General features: G+C 45.5%; 1 protein-coding gene across 5 annotated transcripts in view; it reads right to left on the bottom strand.

Moving 5' to 3' along the window:
* The window catches only part of BicC (protein bicaudal C), a 91,865-nt gene that overhangs the window by 8,431 nt on the left and 65,197 nt on the right, over positions 1-18,237 (bottom strand). For 4 of the 5 annotated variants that reach the window (XM_077649250.1, XM_077649248.1, XM_077649249.1 and 1 more), the window contains 4 exons: positions 17,750-17,910; positions 11,226-11,355; positions 9,942-10,081; positions 7,581-7,677 (listed from right to left, as the gene is read on the bottom strand). In XM_077649250.1, coding sequence (XP_077505376.1) covers positions 7,581-7,677; positions 9,942-10,081; positions 11,226-11,355; positions 17,750-17,910 — 528 coding nt within the window. The remainder of the gene's footprint in view (positions 1-7,580; positions 7,678-9,941; positions 10,082-11,225; positions 11,356-17,749; positions 17,911-18,237) is intronic. The other variant, XR_013311242.1, reaches the window with a different exon arrangement.

Below are 18,237 nucleotides of genomic sequence, written 5' to 3'. Positions count from 1 at the left end.
GTCACACAAGGTTAACCCTCACCGCCAGGAAAATAAGGAAAAACCAAGAAGTGAGTAGGAGACAGGAGGGTTGTGAGAAAGAGGATAGGAAAGAGATCTTTCTCTTTAGTAAAAGGCGACTGCCGATTCCCCCCGGTAGGGCCAGACCGGAGGTGCCGTCTACAGGAAGCTGGAGCCAAAGTGGTGTGTTGCCTCCGCCGAGGGGCCTTAAAGGTCCAAACGCTCGGCATCGGCTCAACCACCAGGTTCTCCTTTTCCCCGGACACGGCGATGCCACGCATGGCGAAGCGCGGGTGCTCGGGTCCGTGGCGATGCACTGTTTACCATCATCCCCTTGCGGGAATGTCCCTGCGGATGCTCGGGAACCCGTGGTGTCGCCACTCACCAACGCCTGCAAGCTGCAGACACCCCTCTGCGCGTAAACAAGCAAGTGTGGATGCACAAATCTGTTATAACCTGCCTCTACTAGGAAACCTTGCCAAGCGGGCAGAGACTATAACTGTCTCCCTGGCGCCATAATATCGCCCCAGAAAGAACGTGGAGACAAAAAAAAATTGGCCGACAATTATGGTATTCCCCAATGTGAAATTTGAATGCAGCTTGATTTTGCGATATAGTGAGGCAAAAAACTTGGACGATGTTTAGGCTACCCCTAAAGGTAGAATGCGAAGCACTGCTGCTTTGTTGCACACCAGCTCTAAATTATCGCACCAAACAAACACCCCACAGGGGTGTAAAGTGCAATGGGTGCAGGGTGCAATGTTTGCCTGGTTTCAGCGTCTTCTCCCACATTTGCTGCTTTCAGCGAGAACATGTTGCAATGTGCTTGTTTCATTGCTTCAAGGAGGAACGTTAAAGCCACAAAGGACAAGTCTTCGTTTGGAGCAGGCAACGAGGAGCAAGGCCCACACATTCAGAGTAGGGTGCGCCCATTCCTATAGGGAAGCGCACCTAAAGTTTGCCCCCACTGCACCAGCGCTGCCTCTCGCCTCGTGCTTATTTCCGAATTTCTGTCTGGGCACGTCGCTGGCATAACACGTTCAGTCAGCAATGTCTAGACTAGTATGCGTGTTGCTCGCACCACTGGCACACACTCATTATGTGCACATGCCGTCCTGCTCGCTGGTAAACAAAAGAGGTGTTACCACTCAGAACGTTCCGAGTTATGGCTAGAATTCTGCGGCATTCAAAGAGTGGAGAAACTTGGTGTGACAGCCCACGATACATTAAGGGCTAAGAGCTGCCCGTGAAATTCTGCCGATTTGCTGGACATGTACAACATTGTTGAACAAAAATTTTGAATATTGCAAAATGTAAGGTACTGTTATGGAAATATTGAAGGTAATGGTCCATTCTTCCGATGTGTAGCTAAATCTTTTCCAATTTTTGCCATCACTCATACCGAGCACTTAAAACCTACAGAAAACCAATGGTGAATGCTTTTGATAGCAAAACGTGTTATAGTGACTTACAGTTTGGTATGTTGCACGTGTATTATCATTTGACCAATTTTCGTTGCAATTCACAGTGCAGTGTTCAGCAGTAGAGCTCGCGCTAAAGAATTTCATCTTTTGCGAGGCAAGGTCAGTGACCGCCTCAGTGTTCCGACCTGTGACGTCCAGCTCATTTTCCAAAGCAACTTTACGTCTCTAAAAAAAATAAAAAGTAGTTAAAAGTCAGTGTTCCTTGCACATGAATGAGCATTTGCATATGAGCGATGGCTCTGCAAATAAATTGCTTTGGGGATGCACGTGCGCAGTAATCTGCATTAAAGTAAATATACCCACTGCTTATCGCAGTGGTAGTGATTAACCAAACTGAGCATTTTTGAAGCAAAAAGCTTCACTATGCTAGGTAAAGTATTCTTCAGGTAGCCAGCACAACGCAGTTCAGGTGTCCACTGAGAAGTCAGACATACTGCCCCATTTCCTTTCCTCAAAAACAAATTTCCAATTTCCTCTTCCTTCTTTCCCTCCCTCCTTTATGGCACAGTTCGGGTGTCTACCAAGATGAGACACTGCTCCATTTCATTTCCTCAAAAACCAAGCAAAACAAGTGAGCCCTTGGGGTTCATTGGCGTTGACAACCATTTCCTCAAAAACCAAACAAAACAAGTAAGCCCTTGGGGTTCATTGGCGTTGACAAGCTTGATTTTCCCGAAAGGAAAGGTGCACAACTGGCTCCCTGGGTCAGTGGACACCTCAATCTCACTTTCATGTACATAGCATTGATGGTGAACTGCAAAACTTGCTTTGATTGCGTTCCAGTTCCCCACACTGCATAGGCAGTGCGCCCACCCTGCTACCATGGCAGAAGGCAGTCAATTGTAGATCACAAGGGGTTGGTCACCCAATGAATGCTATGGCCTATTGCTGCAGTGCCACGTGTCTGCTAAAGTTGTTAGCGCTAATACATGCAGCCCAAATCTCTCACCACTGGCACATACCTCAAAGCGCAATTATGGAGTCCACTGACCCAGGGAGCCAGTCATGCGCCCTTCCTTTCATGAAAATCATCGGCGTCTAGAACGTAGCCAAACAACTGTGTAACAATAAAGCTTTACTATGTGTAACCATGTGTGCAGAAGCTTTCTGCTGAATTCCAGGGTTAGCCAAGTTAAGCCACAGACAATTTTTCTGTTAAGAGGGCTCACCAGCTACAAGGCAACTCAGATTTGAACTTTCTGTCGATAGATGGCAGCACTTAAATACCACAAAAATAAGGTAACTTCTATTTCCCCTCCAGATGTGTAAATTCCATGCGACACGAAATTATTAGTTCTTCCGGGAACAAAAAGTAGGGCCCAGAACTTTCTGTGCAAAGCCTTTGTCCGTAAATTTCAGAGACTGAGTCGATTAAAAAAAAATGCATTTAACATTGAAATCATTTGTGCAGCACCCTTTCGAACCCTTGAAGTCTATACACAGCTTCCAACGCTTCTTGAGGTCTTGGAAACAGTTGGAAAACGCTTCTTTTGGCAGGGCTGTCAGCTCCTTTCTCATGGCACCTTGAATGGCCTCCACGCTCCCCATCCAGCGGCCTTTTAGGGCTCTTTTCACACGAGGAAACACGAAAAAATCGCATGGGGAGAGGACAGGAGAGTATGGCGGATGGGAAAGTACAGTAATGCTGTGCTTGGGAAGAAATTGTCACGCTGGGAGCAGTGTGCAGTCTTGCGTTATCATGGAAAAGGCTCCATTGTCTAGATCGATGCCCATAAGTCAGGGCGACGGCGTTGCAGTGCATCACGCATGTGTTCGTGAATCAGTTTTATATCCGCGTGCTCTGTCTGCCCTTGTGGGACGAACTCGTGGTGTACGACACCTCTGGCATAAAAAAAAAAAACTATCAGCATCGTCTGTTTTGGTCTTCTGTCGCCGCACCTTTCTCGACGCCGGAGACCTTGTGGATCGCCATTTCTGCGCTCTGCCTCTTTGTTTGAGGGTCATATTGAGAACACCATGTCTCGTCTTCAGCAATGATGCTGTCGACGAATACAGCATCCTTCACTGCCTCGGAGAGCAAATCAGCGCTCACTAATGTCCGCGTGTCCTTCCGGTCCTGTGTGAGAGAGTGCGGCACAAGTCTGGCATTTAGCTTTCGTTTCCCCATGTTCTCACGCTAAATTTGGTGGCATGTCTTACTGATGTCGAGAGCATCTCGCAGCATGCAGACAGTGATGGTGCAGTGTGGCTGTACGATTCCCCTAATCCGAGCCACATTTTCATTCCTTGAGGTTGAAGGGCGCCCCTGCCTTGAGTCGTATTCCACAGACGTTCTCCCCGAAACGAACCTCTTGTGCCACTCGAAAACTCGCGCCCACGATAATGTCTCGTTGCCGTAAGCGTCATGAAGGAGCTCATACGTCTGTGTGGCTGTCTTGTCAAGCTTCACACAGAATTTTATGTTTACATGCTGTTCGAGGTGGGAGTCCATCTGTCCACATTCACTCACAGTAGAATGCGCAGACGACAAGTGACAACATATTTTTTCTACGTGTAGTGCCATCTAGCAGCTGCCACAGCAATTAACATAAATAGATCAGGTTAGCCACAGCAACTAACATAAATAGATCAGGTTAGCTCGAAAAGGTGGCGCTACACATATGCACCAACATTTGTTTTGGGAAATCATTTTTAGGAAAGAAAATATATCAGTATGGAAACTTTATGGACAAAGGTTGTATATGCTGCCAAAGCTGGGAGACAGCACAAAAGGATTAACCCCTCTCAAGAGTGGGGTCACAGAATGGACCTTTTTCCAAGATACCACAATTCTACCTCATCATCATCATCAGCCTTTCTACACCCACTGCAGGGCAAAGGCCTCTCCGATGTCTCTACCTATGGATTCTACCTATGGTCACAGGAAGTATGTTTTCTTGTTGGGGTCCCCTAAGCTCCTTACTTGCATCTTTTCTAGGAAAATTCATTTACAATGGTAGGGTGGGGTATACAGGCAATACTGGTATCCCCTAGCCAGAGCAGATAAGAGACTCATCTTTTGACACACCTTGGGCACACCTCCCCTTCAGTGCTTCATATGTATAATCCGCCAACAGCTTTTTCCGCTTTTGGCTGGTGCTTATCCCACCGGCTATTCTGCCGTCACCACACGGAATGCAAGCCTGGTGACCGTGTATGAGCGTGGACACCAATTCGACAACGCGGCTTCGGTGAAAAGCGTTTTGCGCTCTCATTGTTTGTATTCCCAGTGTTTATTTTGAATTGTCTTTGGTTTTATTGACATTCCTTTTCCTTAAAGCATCCAGCCGATGATTCTTTGAGAGAGAAGTAATGCCGCGAAACTGTTGTGCTTGTTTGTTCGAGTTCAAAACAGTTGGCGCGCGGGTATATCACTGTTACGCGAGATGCGATCAGAGTTATCTGGAATGATTGCAGCCAGGCGCAACTATTTCAATATTATTCTGGGTTGTTGTAAAGTGCCTTATCTCGAAGCGTCGGCAAATTCTTCAGCTTATTTAAGGGCGATAGTCATTTCAATAACAACTTTGTTCCACATTAATGTGCTTGACTGTTTTTTCATGGCATTGTCACCACCTCCTGACAATATTCAACTAAATTATTGCTGAAATACTTCATTTCATGTCTCCTTCACTGCTTATAATTTCACAATGGAACAAATCAGAGTTTGGTACAAGGGTGAGATTTGTGGTTTGCAAAAGCACTGAGATTGTCCTGTTGCTATTCGTGGTGACTTTGAACGCAAATTCTGTCATTACACAAGCGACTTCTTACTGTTCTGGACGAAGTTGCTATTAGTGGTTTACTTTTGAAAAAAATAGAAATTGTAATTTAATAAAAGAAAAGTGGGCGCTGACCGCGCCAACCACGTGTGCTCGTTCTGTACATAAAAATGGCAGCACACCTCAATTGTAATGACTTCACGGGTTTGCAAGCAAAAATTCCATACCTACTATGGTTTCCGGGAAAGTTCCATTATGCGCCCTGCTTCGATACTCTGGTCCAATACTTCTTTGAACCCACATCTTAGAGTGCACTTTCCTAATCCTGTGAAGCCCGTTAACGTTCAAGCAGGAGCAAAAAAGCGCGTGACTGCGCAAGCATATTTGCAGGCAGGCCAACATGTGCTAAGCATGTGCAAAACTGGCAAGTGCACTATTTGCACAGCTATTCAATGGGAGGGGTGACTGGCCTGCCCAGTCAATTATGGGGAGTCTGCCGGAGAGGGTGCTTTTTCACTGGCACCTGCAGCTGCGGTCCCCTATGGTAAACTGCGTACTCCACAAACAGCCCCTATAGACGCCCATGTATGTGCTGGTTTGCAGTTCTACTGCCAATTCATGGCAGACTTAAGGTGCGACTAGGTTTGTAGTTATCTTACGCTGATTCGAACATAACCAACCATGTACCTGTTCAACAATTAGAGGCCTACAATCTTTGCACAAGGAATCTCCTCACTTGGGCAGGACAGGGGAACATGCACTGACATTGCACTGAACACAGGTGTCCTTGCATTTCTCTTCCATCGAAACATGGCCACCGTGGCTCGGATTTGAGATCAGTATCAGACAGCCATAGTAAGAGAGCCACCATGGTAGGTAAACGGACTATTTGGGTGCGTTTTTACGCTATGCGATGGTGCATGCACAGTTGGGCTACCAGTATTCTGGTAATGGCAGCACAGTACACTAAATGCTGCATTTCATGACAAAATTACTGTAAACCTCACTAATTCAGTCGTCCATCTGATCAAAGGAAAAATTTTAATTAAGTTTTCAAAAAAAGCTAGAGCAAGACATCATTCAACCACGCATATTCCTTTGGAGCTAGCATCCACTGGACTTAGCGAAGCTTTGACCAACGTTTGATGATCAACTGTTTTACAGCAGGAGCTCAAGCAGACTTGTTACGACAGCCGCCATCGCTAGTTGGCAGCTAGATGCTAGTTACTGTGGTTTCAATGCCTACGCATGTCCCCCAACATAACTCAGTAATAGGCAAAGCAAGTTTTCACCTGCCAGTAAAGTTCATGGCCGAGGCTTGTGTTCATCTACATGGTGGTGCGTGGAACAATGAGAAGTTCAACAACGGAGGTGCAACTGGAAGTGTTGCATTTTCGAACACAGTGGCTTCTTAGTGTCCCAGTTAAGCATACCTTAAGGTATGCCTTTGGTGCCCAGTTACAGTTCTATACTGTCGTTTTCTATGGTGTAACCATGCACTGCACTAAAAAAATATAAAAGTCCATAAGTGCTCCCATTCCAGCATGCTAGGGGAGGTAAAAAAAGATAGCTGAGCAAAGTGTTGAAAGCTGATCCACCAAAAACTGGTAAAACCATGAAATCTGCAAGCAGGAGTGAAAATACACACGCGAGTTGGAGCTATTATAGTAGAATCTTGACTATACGCACCTCGCGGTGTCGCGAAAAATATTCATAGCATCTAAAATGAACAAAATTCATATGCATAAGCGTGCGAAATGTACTTGCATAGAGCTGTTTACAGCTGACTAATTATGGCCACATGCCATCGCACTCTGCTTGTGGTGCATACCACACGACTGGCAACTGTGCTTCAGCGATGTGAGGCAGGCAGTGCTTAGTGTTTGAGGGTGCAGTAGCGGCTCACATGTCCATATCAACTGCACTGGAGCAGGAGAATGTTCAAAACAGCCGGAATTTTGCAGATTGTACATATTGTACTTCAGCCAGGAAATATTTTAAAATTCATATCAACCTGAAAACCCAATTAGTGGACCAAGCAGCATTACGTGCAGACTAACAGCAGTGGAGAATTGGCACAGCATTTGCCTGCAACAATGCAAGTCTTGACTGCTGCATCAAAGTGGACAAATGAGCTGGTCAATGCTCATTGACTACTTGAATTATCCAGTAAATTTGCTTGTGTAAATTTTGAGACTACCAAAAATCATTACATTATGCAGTATACTGAATGAACCGATTGTGAATTACTGCAGTTTTATCGTAATAGCACTGCCTGTGCACAGGTGCAAAAGGGGGAAGGGGGGGGGGGGGGGGGCAGAAAAATTATGTAGAAATGTGGCCAATGAAGCAAAGGCTTTGACTGCACTCCCACCTGATATTGCCAGCAGCATCTTCTTTCGGGCAGCATAGGGAATAGACAGCTGCTGGAGGTCAGAGTCCGACATGCAAAGGAACGTCGGAAGGTCAATCTGCAAAGTTACAAAACGGACGTGGCAACAACAGGTTACATGCAGGACCAAGGCCAAGCACCTACTGTTTCCTATGTCAGCAGCTGTTGCTCAGGCAAGTGATAAAAAGAAGTAAAAGCAGATGCAGTTATTAATTACATGACATGATTAAAAGTTTGTGCCAGCTACAAATTCAGCGACTAAGGTGAATCTGGTCTCTTGAAACAAAAAATGTAGACTGCACACTACAAACTGTAAAGGTACATTTGTCAAGATGTCTACACTGGAGATATTAGCAGAGATGTTTAATAACCCTGTCACACGAGTAGTTTCAATGCCCATTGAGTCAATGAACAACAAACTCAATTGGGATCGGCCAGTGCCACGCTGCAATTTTCAATGACCATTGAACTCGACGAACATCGACTCAATGTAGGTTCGAGAATGGCCATTGAAATCTCAAGGGTCGTTGAGAACAGCCTCGCACTCACCATACGTTGAAAAACAAGACAACTCGAAATGAACAAAAATATTTTTGAGTTAATGACAAAATTTTAAACTACATTAGCCAGTTCATAAACAAATTTTTATTCGATAGTCAAAATGACAGCTCTGCAGAGTGTCGAGTCGTTAGATGTAAACAAACCAACACTGTTTTTAGAGTATAGCACTTCTAGCTTGTGGGGACCTGCCCTGCAGCCCCCTGTGTTTGCTTTCCCGCGAGGCACCGTGCAGCAGCAGCCTCACCTCGAGGAGGAACACATTCCCTTGTCGGTTACATTAACTGGCAAGAGAGGGCGCCAGCGTTGCTGCGCGGGAGACTGCTGAAGCCCGCGCGTGGGAGAGAGGGCACACGTCCGCTCGCGGCTCCGCTCTTCCCCGGCGGGGCGAGGAAGCGGCGGGGAGACAGGCTCCCGTACTCGTCCCATCCGGCCTTTGGTGTATCCCTTGCCCTAGCGTGGGCGGACATTCGCTTGGAACCTTGCTGGTGAGTTGGACGACCTTGATTCATTAGCGTAACTTGTTGCTAGCTGGCGTTATTGTTTCTGCAGCAATAAATGCCTGTTTGTGTCAGCCAATGTGTCGTTCTTTTGTTTCCTCCGTGTTATTTCTGCAGCCACAAAATTTATTTCCAGCTAGAATATAGAACTGGAAATGCTTCTAGCTGGAAACATTTCGAGCTGGATTATGGAACCTGGAAATTTTTCCAGCTGGAAAAGGAAATCATTTTCATGTGGGAAAGAAAGACTAGAATGTGCGAAACCGATCTGTTCATGGCTCTTGACCTCTTACACAAATGCAGTAAGTACAACTTCGAAAAAACACCGCAAAATGACGGACATAGGAAGAACAAACACCAAAAGCACTGACTTGCAACTCCTGAGTTGTGACTCACTGAGTTAAGGGTCAGCTTGTGGTATTTGTTCTTTCTATGCCTGCTGTTTTTTTTTGCGCTGCAAAGATTTCCACTGATATTTCTGCAAGGCAATGTGGTGGCCAACAAAGGTCACGACAAGTTATAGCTGCCTGAAAAAACTGGCTTCTGCTTGCACACATTTAGTAATTACAACACCTGCGTGGATATAACAAAAATTTCATTGTGCTAATCTATAGGGAGGAATGACTTTTACAGAGATGCAACTGATCTTTGTAATGCCCAGGAAAGGGGAAGTTGTAATGTGTACAGTGTGACTCAGATGGTGAGACTTATTAACAGAGACCAGTGCATGCCATATTTTCTGGCCTCTATTATGAGCCTAACAGCCATCACAACACATGTACATCATACCATTAGCCGCTCTAGCACCTTACTAATTCTCAGTAAGAGTTATTCTATATTAATATAAGGAGCACTAAAAGCACCCATAACGCACAAAAGTGCGCATAGACTATTACATTTTAAACACGTTTCAAAATATACTTGTAACAGAAGCCATCAAGCTAAGCTTGAAATATGAATAGAGCAAAAACACAGTACAGACCCACTAAAGCTGCACATCACAGTTATGATGTTAACAAACCAAGGGAGACAGCATGCACGCATGCTCGCAGAGGTCCGAGTTAGTTTTTCCTTTCAGTGCTTTGAAATGACTACCAGTACTATCTCTTCCAAAGCAAGCAGCACAGAAAACACTTCACATCCAGTCACAGTAAGAGTATTGCACTACAGTTGGTACAAGAATAAAATTACTGTGTTAAACGTTGCAGCAGTAAACTATGTGTGGCTCTATGCCACATTTCATTTAATGCACAAGGGTTGAAGAGGTCTTTGGAGAAAGACTAGCCTCATTTTGCTGGAAGATGTCCACGTATTTGCCCAGCCCCAGGCGGCTGAACAGGTGCGGAATGTCCATGCATGAATTGTCCTGTGGCTGGCAACGTGCTCCAACGTAATCAAAGAAGCTACTTGCGCTGAATGCAGCATCTGTCAAAAAGAAAACTGTTTTTTCATTCCATACATGCACCATGAAGTGTTCACAGACTTAACGCAATGCTGAATTAATGCATACAGCTTTCCTGTATTGTACTGTGGCAGAAAATTTTAAATTCCATGCATTATGAACAAATAATCTGCAATATTCCGTGAAGAACAAAATACTGCTTTACAATGCACCTTGCATTATATCTGGAACCAAGGTATGAATATAACGCAAATTGTTCATCACCAGTCGCTAGGTGATGAACTGCATACCATGCACTTTACACCGAGGTCACTGAAAACCTATGGGTCTGGAACGAGGGCACTCAGAGTTGAGAGCAGGAAGAAAAGGAAAGAAGGTGAAACAGTCGCAGGGGGAAGCACAAAACACCAAGCAGAGGCACGATGGAGGCGTATCAGAGGCTTTGCTCTCCACACTTGTGCAGCATGCATCTGAAGCATTGCCAATTAAAGAACAATGTATCCACTGCTTCGGCATTTTACAGTGCCATCTGCATTTCTTTTAAATGGGTGGGTGGGTGGACCCCCTGGGGAAGGGGCTTCTGCTATGGTTGGGCTGAACAGGTTGAGATTGTATTACAATATTTTTTAAAAACTCTCGCGAGGTCTCATACTTTCCCTTGATGTTGCATTTGTGCAAATAAGGTAAATTATTCACTTCCATGTCATTGTCGCATCCTGACTAATATCCGTAACAATATGGACACACAACTGCGTGACAAATTTTAAAAGTAATGACCTTTCATGGAACCGTGGGAAACTAGGGGCCTCAGCCATATACTGCTGTGGTTAAAAAAACGCCACTGCTGCCATGTGCAATATTTCAAAGCTAAAATACAGCCTTTGTACAAATATAGTGAAACCATGACTACCACGGGAGAGAAGTTTACTACACTCCGTTAATAGCTATAGACAGATTCTACTATTCATGCCCTGGTTTCAAATACACATAATGTAAAATGCATTCTGAAGCACATTATTTGAGTCATTTGTGTAAATACAGTAGCTATTATCTGCACCAACAGGCCGCAGCAGCAGGGAGAAGCCAAATCAGGTCAAAGAAAACGAATGCATAGTGTGACATTCATGCCATAAGCAAAATGGAACAATAATGGGCAATGTGACATACCTAGGTTGCGGGCACTGTGTTGTCCATTATCCGAGTCATTAACCATAGCAACCCCCGTTGCACCAAGGCAGGCATCCCCATCATCGTCCCAGACTTGACTTGGTGTGGCCTGGTCAATGGACGAACATACCTGAAGGGAGGATGGCAACAAAAGGTGCAACTATTACGTCACTGCGGCTGACTTGGAGGCCCACATAAAGCATGTTTATGCTGCACAGTAAAAGGGTTCATTTTAAAAATAACTCTGTATAGTATACCCATTAGTTCAAACTTCAAGAGAGTCTAGAGTTTTGTTTGGATCATATTAAAGGTCTCTGAGCACTCGCTGCACTAGTTCCGCGGAGTTCCGCAGCGGTGTCGCACGCCAGCGTGTAGCATCAGTTCAAGTGAAGCTTGGCAGCAGCTGCTTCCAAAACGAATGGTCGAGTGCAGGCCTGGTTGTCTGCTAGCCTTGGCGTCGCTACCGAATTACAGCCAACTGTGTGCCGCCGACATCAACGGGCGCCAAAGTCCCAAACCATGTTAAGAATTTTTCAAGCAGGAAATCCCAAGGAAATGTCGCCATGAACCAGCTCCAAGAAATAGTCGTTTCATAGAAAAAAAAAAAACAAACAAACAGTCGGATGTATACAAGCAGACTGTTTACGAATATGCGCTGAAATGCTGCCCATGAGGTGATACTTGACCACTTAGGTTTACAATTATGATGCCATGGACAGTTCCTCACCTCCTCCGTTCAAGAGAGAACTGAGCGAACTGTCATCGTTTTATTTAGAGACTACTGTCACATCTTTGCTTCTCCGACCTAGACATGGGCGCCGCCATATTGCTGCACTACAGCTGCACTTCCACTTGGGAGAGTGCAAGCCAGCCAAGAACTCGTGCTGCACTAGTCTGGCACTTTTGCAAAATGAAAAGGGAAGTGCAGCGGGTGCACGCTGCACTGGTAAAACGAATGCGAAAGTGCTGCACTCCTTGAACTGGTATGGAAAGTGCAGCCACACTGAAGAGATCTTAAGTGTACTTCTGATAATTCAAGGCCATTTAATTTACTTTGTGAATATTTATGCACACAAATAGCACTTCAGAACCCTTTATTTATGAAAACAGTTATAATAGCACAAAACAAAACATGAGTGAAAACTTGTTCATTCATCCAACCAGCCGTCTCCAACTAGTGTGGTTGAAAAAAAAGCAATGAATGTACTAGTTTAACAATACAGTAAAACCACAGCAATCTGGACATCAAGGGGCTCGCCTGCTGGCCATAAAACCAGGCGTGAAGTGCCTATCAAGCGTTGGCACAGATGCTACGAAAAGGATTTATGAAATCCACGAAGAACGATTTTTTGGCGCACGTGTTCAATGGAATTTTGCCAAGGCAAGTTATGCACAGAACTTAAGAAAAACTCCAGCAAATCTTGTTTACATTTTGGCCATCTCTTTATCGATTGTGTTCGGTATTCATGGGATGATGTCAAAAAGTGCATTTTTAAAGCGTCTGAGTTCAGCTGCAACACAAAATGTTGCCAGACTTTTGCCTAAACAAACACTAATGCTTTCGAATGTGAATACCCACAGTCGGGTTAATAAGTAGGGAGTGTGAATATTCGAAATGTCGAATACAAATCGAATGTGTTTGATATTCCCGAATGTTCGAAAATTTTCTAATATTCACCAGCGATCGTGTACCGTGCCAACTTTCATAAATTCAGCCATGGCAAAACTGCAATATCTGGGCAAATTATCTGACGATGAAGTTTAAAGTGCCAGGAAAATACAAATGTGTCCTCTTCGCTTTCTTCTCCGCCGTTTATCGCATGGACCGATCGCATACTGCTGCTGCTAGGCTTGACCTCGACCGAAATTCCGCAAGTGGGCTTTCCCACACGTGGAACCTGATGACATGGCCGACCACCCCACAGCCAGACAGCCTGCTGTTTTTTCTTTCATCCTTCCATAATGTGTAACATAACACCCACACCCATGACAATTGTCCTACTGCCTTCATGCTCTCAGAGCGTGACTTCCGCCATCTCGCTTTGGTCAGCTATGATATGCGGGAAAGCCCACTTGCAGGACTCTCCATGAGGGTCCCGAAGGAGTGAGTCCAGATGTCATAACAGGGGAAGCGATCGTGTAAACATTACGCTTATTGGACGGTACATTGTGACCTGCACACTTATAAATGAGCAAAATGCCAGGGGTTACAATGATCTGAGGGCCCGTCGCCAGGCCAAAAAGTAGCCTGGCCACGTAGTTTCGGTTTCAGAGCTTCACTGCTGGCCCACGGCGATGGCAGCTGTCTACCAGCTGTTGGCTCCAGGAGGAGCTGAGAGAAGGAACGCTGGCATAGGAGGAGGAGGGAGATTTTACCTTAGTTCATTGAGAGGCTTTACTCTCCATTGCTCTGCAGCGCCGCCTTGCGGCTCTGAGGGGCGGCCACTTCACCGGTTTGTGGCGAAATCGGGATCCGGGATTCCCGTGCAGCGCCCCCAGATTTTCTAATTAACTGGGCTGGTGCAGGCCACCACTTCAAGTGTCTGGTCAAATTTGTATTGGAAATTATGGGACTGCAGTAATTCAAATTATCTGGGATTTCGAATTAGCAAGGTTTTACTGTAACTGACGACGACGTCGAGCAGCTCACAGGAAGCAAGATTTTCACAACTCTTGACCATGCGAATGGCCTCCTTCAGATCCCTTTGAAAAATCTGCATACAGAGAAGATCACCTTTGTGACGCCAGACAGAACATTGAAGTTTGAGAAGATAATATTTGGACTTTGACACTTCGGGACTTGGACAATGTGGACACTTCTGGTCCCGACAGCCTAGCAATGCTTTCGCATTAATCAACAGTTGTTCCACAGCTCGCACCACAGCCCTCTGTCAATGCACAATAGCGACGAACCATACTGAGTGCACTGAGCATATCAAAGAATGTGGCCACAGGTTCTCTGAAGTCGTCGTCACAGTTCACATCAGTGGCATTTCGGTTCCACATGACGTCGAAAATGATGTCTTTACCTGCAAGCTCCCCTCTAGTCTCAACACCATCATCCAAGAATACAATGTTGCCTGCTGCAGTCCCATCACAAGTAGCACCAAATAATTCGGACAACTGGTTCTACAAATCATTGACACCCATAATGGCTTCGTTGAGCTTGCCAGACAAAGAATTTCCTCCATCTTCTCCCAGAAACCAGAAAATGGGAATGTTTCACTTTTGACATCATTCCATGACCCACTAAACAAACAGAACAGCTATAAGGGCAATTTTTAGATCTCTTCCAGCTCTCAAGTTCTGTACGAGCCTTTCAATCAGACATTTTCTTTAACTAGCCTTTATCATATGGATTATCAACTGGTGCAAAGGTTGAAGCACTGACTGAAGGCAGGAAGGTAGCTTCAATGTTGCGGAAACTAGCACTGGAGAGGTGAGCAGAACAGTTGTCTACAAAAACAAACATAGATATAGAGATATAGATATAGATCGACCAGGTCATTGCTCCAAGACCTCAGTGGTTCCGGTGACCTGCAGGGTCCCCAGCCAAACGAGTGTTTTGCAAGCATCGTGAAGACTTGCTTTTTCAGACCACGAGTGGGCAAAACTTCGATCTATCCATGTTGGTGGCGAGCAACACTTCATTTCCATTGTTCATTTTGCCACCGTGGGACTTGTTTCCAAACACATGCTGGCATATTGTGACCAGAGATGGGCATCCTCACGAGAGCGAGCCCTCATGAGGGCATCCTCACCCTCACCTCATGAGGATTTCACTTGCTGAGGTGAGGGAGGATGGGCACATTAAGATTTGTGAGGACGAGGGAGAGAAGACATGATGAGGTGAGGGACGGCAAGATGAACTGTCTAAGGTTGAGGATGAGGACCCGAACCGTACTCCGGGCTAACATGCTTTATCTGTGCAGTCCATTATGAATTCACGTTTTAAAGCGCTACTTCTTAGGGTGAAGCTTCCCGAGGAAGACAGTTTCTGATGTCTAGAGGTACACAAAACGAACACGAAAGGCGGGGAGCCGCACGCTTTCTCCGTCGCCCTGATGTACTACACCGCTGACAATGCTATGCCCAAAAAAGCGCTTTTCTAATTCAAAAAGCCTATTTTTATAAATTGTGCTAAGTCTTGAGTGAAGCACTCTGTATAGTGCGCTAACAAGAGGGCACTAGCCGGGCCATGCTGTTGGCCGCCGGTCCAACGGGAACCATGGTACCGCAGTCAACATTTTCATTATCAGCCCCGAGTCTGGCAGATGACCAGAGTGCAGAGTAAAACATGTAGAAATTATACCTAGTAAGGCTGATGAATTCCCAAGTTCTAGGCCTTATTTCCCGGAATGAAGTCCGATTTCAGCTCGGTGAGGTTTCAAAGAACTGGCTGCCGCACAAAAAATACTTCTACGAAATTGCACTGTCAGATCAAAGCCTCTTGGCTGCATTGGTTTAGAATTTTTTCATTCCCACTGCGAGTAGTTCAGTACAGTCGTATCTTCTTTATATTTTGTATTTTTGCAGGAATTGCAGTATAGGAAAGCTGTGCCGCAATGTGGTGGGCAAAGCCAAGCACTGTGGTCTTACCATAGAAATAAAGCAGCAGCTTAACCACCTTCGTCTGAATCATCGCTCGCTCCGCCTTGCATTGTAAGAGGTGCTAAAAAACAAAGTTGTACTGCTCTTCAAATAGCACGAACATCTCCTGGTTTATTTCTGTCCCTGGTGATACGTGTGACCACGTAATCGCACACCTGATTTTAAGAACCAAATTTCTTGCAGGCATGGTAGGGAACTGACACTGAGCGTTTGGGTGATGCGTAGACGTGCAAGCGAAAATAACAACTGGCGATTCAGCTTGCAGTTAACCTCGTATTAACGTGCGCTAGCACCGTTAGCCCTGGTTTTGTATGGTTTATCTTCACTTTGTGCTTTTGCTTGACCTGAACTGGCTTACTTTGGTTGATATATCATAATGTAAGTTTGCGTGATATTGCATCATTTTTGCATTGCAGTACTAGAATTGGTCATTCTCTACATTCACAGATCCATGGGTGTCCCGATTCCGCTCCTGGTGCAGAGGTGCAACGATTAAGCTAAACGCCACAGCCTTGCGATGGCAGGTGCTGCCATCGGTGGGGCTTACGAGGCCCATGTTCCTTCGGAATCTCTCGTGACTAATCACTAATTGAACTGCCACAGTGGGCAGTTTGCTCACAATCCGGTGAGCAGCTTGTGATGATGTCAAAAAATCACGTGGCCAAGGTGGCCCACGTGCTAGAAGCAGGCTTCGGGCAGACGGACAACCGCTTTTCGACGCAGTGGTAGCGCTGTGTATTTTAAGCAACAGCATAAGAGCCTCACTGCAGCAGAAAGCCGGCATCGCAGTGGGGCAAGATACTGAAGAAATAAAAATAACTTCATAGCTGGGGAGTGGGACCCGAACCCCTCGATGGTGCTAAAAAATCAGTTCCACTGGCCGCTGCTGCAGACCACTACGCCATCGCGAGAGTTTTTTTTCAGCACATATTATACTGAAAATATATTCTACATAAACTAACTAAGTTATTTACAAAGCTTTAAGGAAACACTACAAAACAAATCAGAGCAGCAGGGTACTAGACGCGAGGTAAGGCTAAGCACGCCACCAAGAGATTGCCACTCCGGGTTAAAGGGACTATGCAATAAATTAATTGAGATTACGTAATGCAGACGAGAGAGAGATTTTTAAGCTAGCATCAATAACAACGAAGATATAGACGATTAAAAATGACGCTCCTCCTCTCCCCCCTCAACTCGTACACACCGGGCACCAGACAAAAATAAAGAAAACAGCTCTGGAACTGGGCCCCGCCCATGAAAACATCATTCGCTGACGTTCCTTTTGCAACTTTCGGTTGTCGCTCCTAGCACCCCAGCAGCAGCGTCGGCGGCGTGATTGCGGTGCGCGTCGGGTTTCTCTGCTTGTTGTCTGTTGTAGTTAGCAGTAATGGGCCAGGACCTCGAGACGCGACTGCTCGCTCTTACGGCCACGATGGGCATCGAGCCCTATGCGTTCACGCCGTACCGTCTGAACGCCAGCGAAGACAGTAGCGACTCGGGGAGCCACTGGGGATGTTCTGCCATTCAGCAGCTGCCACCACACACACAGGCAACACAAACCATGCCAAATTGCTGATAGCAGTAAAAACATTCTGGTTGGCTGGTTACGCGCCAGGCGCCTATGGCATGAAAAATCTGTGATCACTGGTTGATGTGTGGTGCTATGTAGCAGCCACAAGTCCATGTGGAAAAGCTAACCTCCGGCTAACCTGATTGCCGAAGTTTGATCTATAGAATGAGATTGCTAATTTTTGTATAATGTAGTCGCACATTTTCCTATACATCCGCTATAGCTGTATAGTGCTTAGAAACTTCAGTATAAAGGATAATTCGATCTAATATAATCAGGTTCAACTGTTTGCTGACCGGCAGGACACTACAAGAAAAAATGCTGAATCTTGAAAAAACACCTTGGTTTCTTCCAACTTTGGTTGGCGTCCAGAAGTGGTGCTAGCGCTGCACTGTTGGAACTGGCCTTTGACCATGCTTTCTGGCATGGATTTGGAGAAACCAAAACCAGACCAGATACTCGAAGGCACTCTCTTGGTACAACCAACATGCTCTTGCATTGCTGCAGGAAAAAAACGAACAAGTTTTTCATTGAAGTGGTACAAATGCACCTTCCATGGACAATCTATGACCCAGGAAGGCGAAAAATTACATGCTCACAAACAAACCAAGAATGCAAGCCACCTAGAAATAGAAACAGACAGCTCAAAAAGTTGCATTCACTAAACGCCGAATTCCTTAAGTGATGCCCAACACACGCTATGCACAAAGGAGCCACATCACACTTCTTTAAGCCAGTTTTCCCAAGCAGTGCACTTTTGGATAAGCATACCACAAGACATGCACATAGAAATTGAAACAAGTCATCTCTTCTAGCCTCGAACAATGT

This window comes from Amblyomma americanum, chromosome 1 (genome assembly GCF_052857255.1).
Source record: "Amblyomma americanum isolate KBUSLIRL-KWMA chromosome 1, ASM5285725v1, whole genome shotgun sequence".
Classification (NCBI taxonomy): Eukaryota; Metazoa; Arthropoda; class Arachnida; order Ixodida; family Ixodidae; genus Amblyomma; species Amblyomma americanum.
This window is presented reverse-complemented; position numbering and strand designations above follow the sequence as displayed.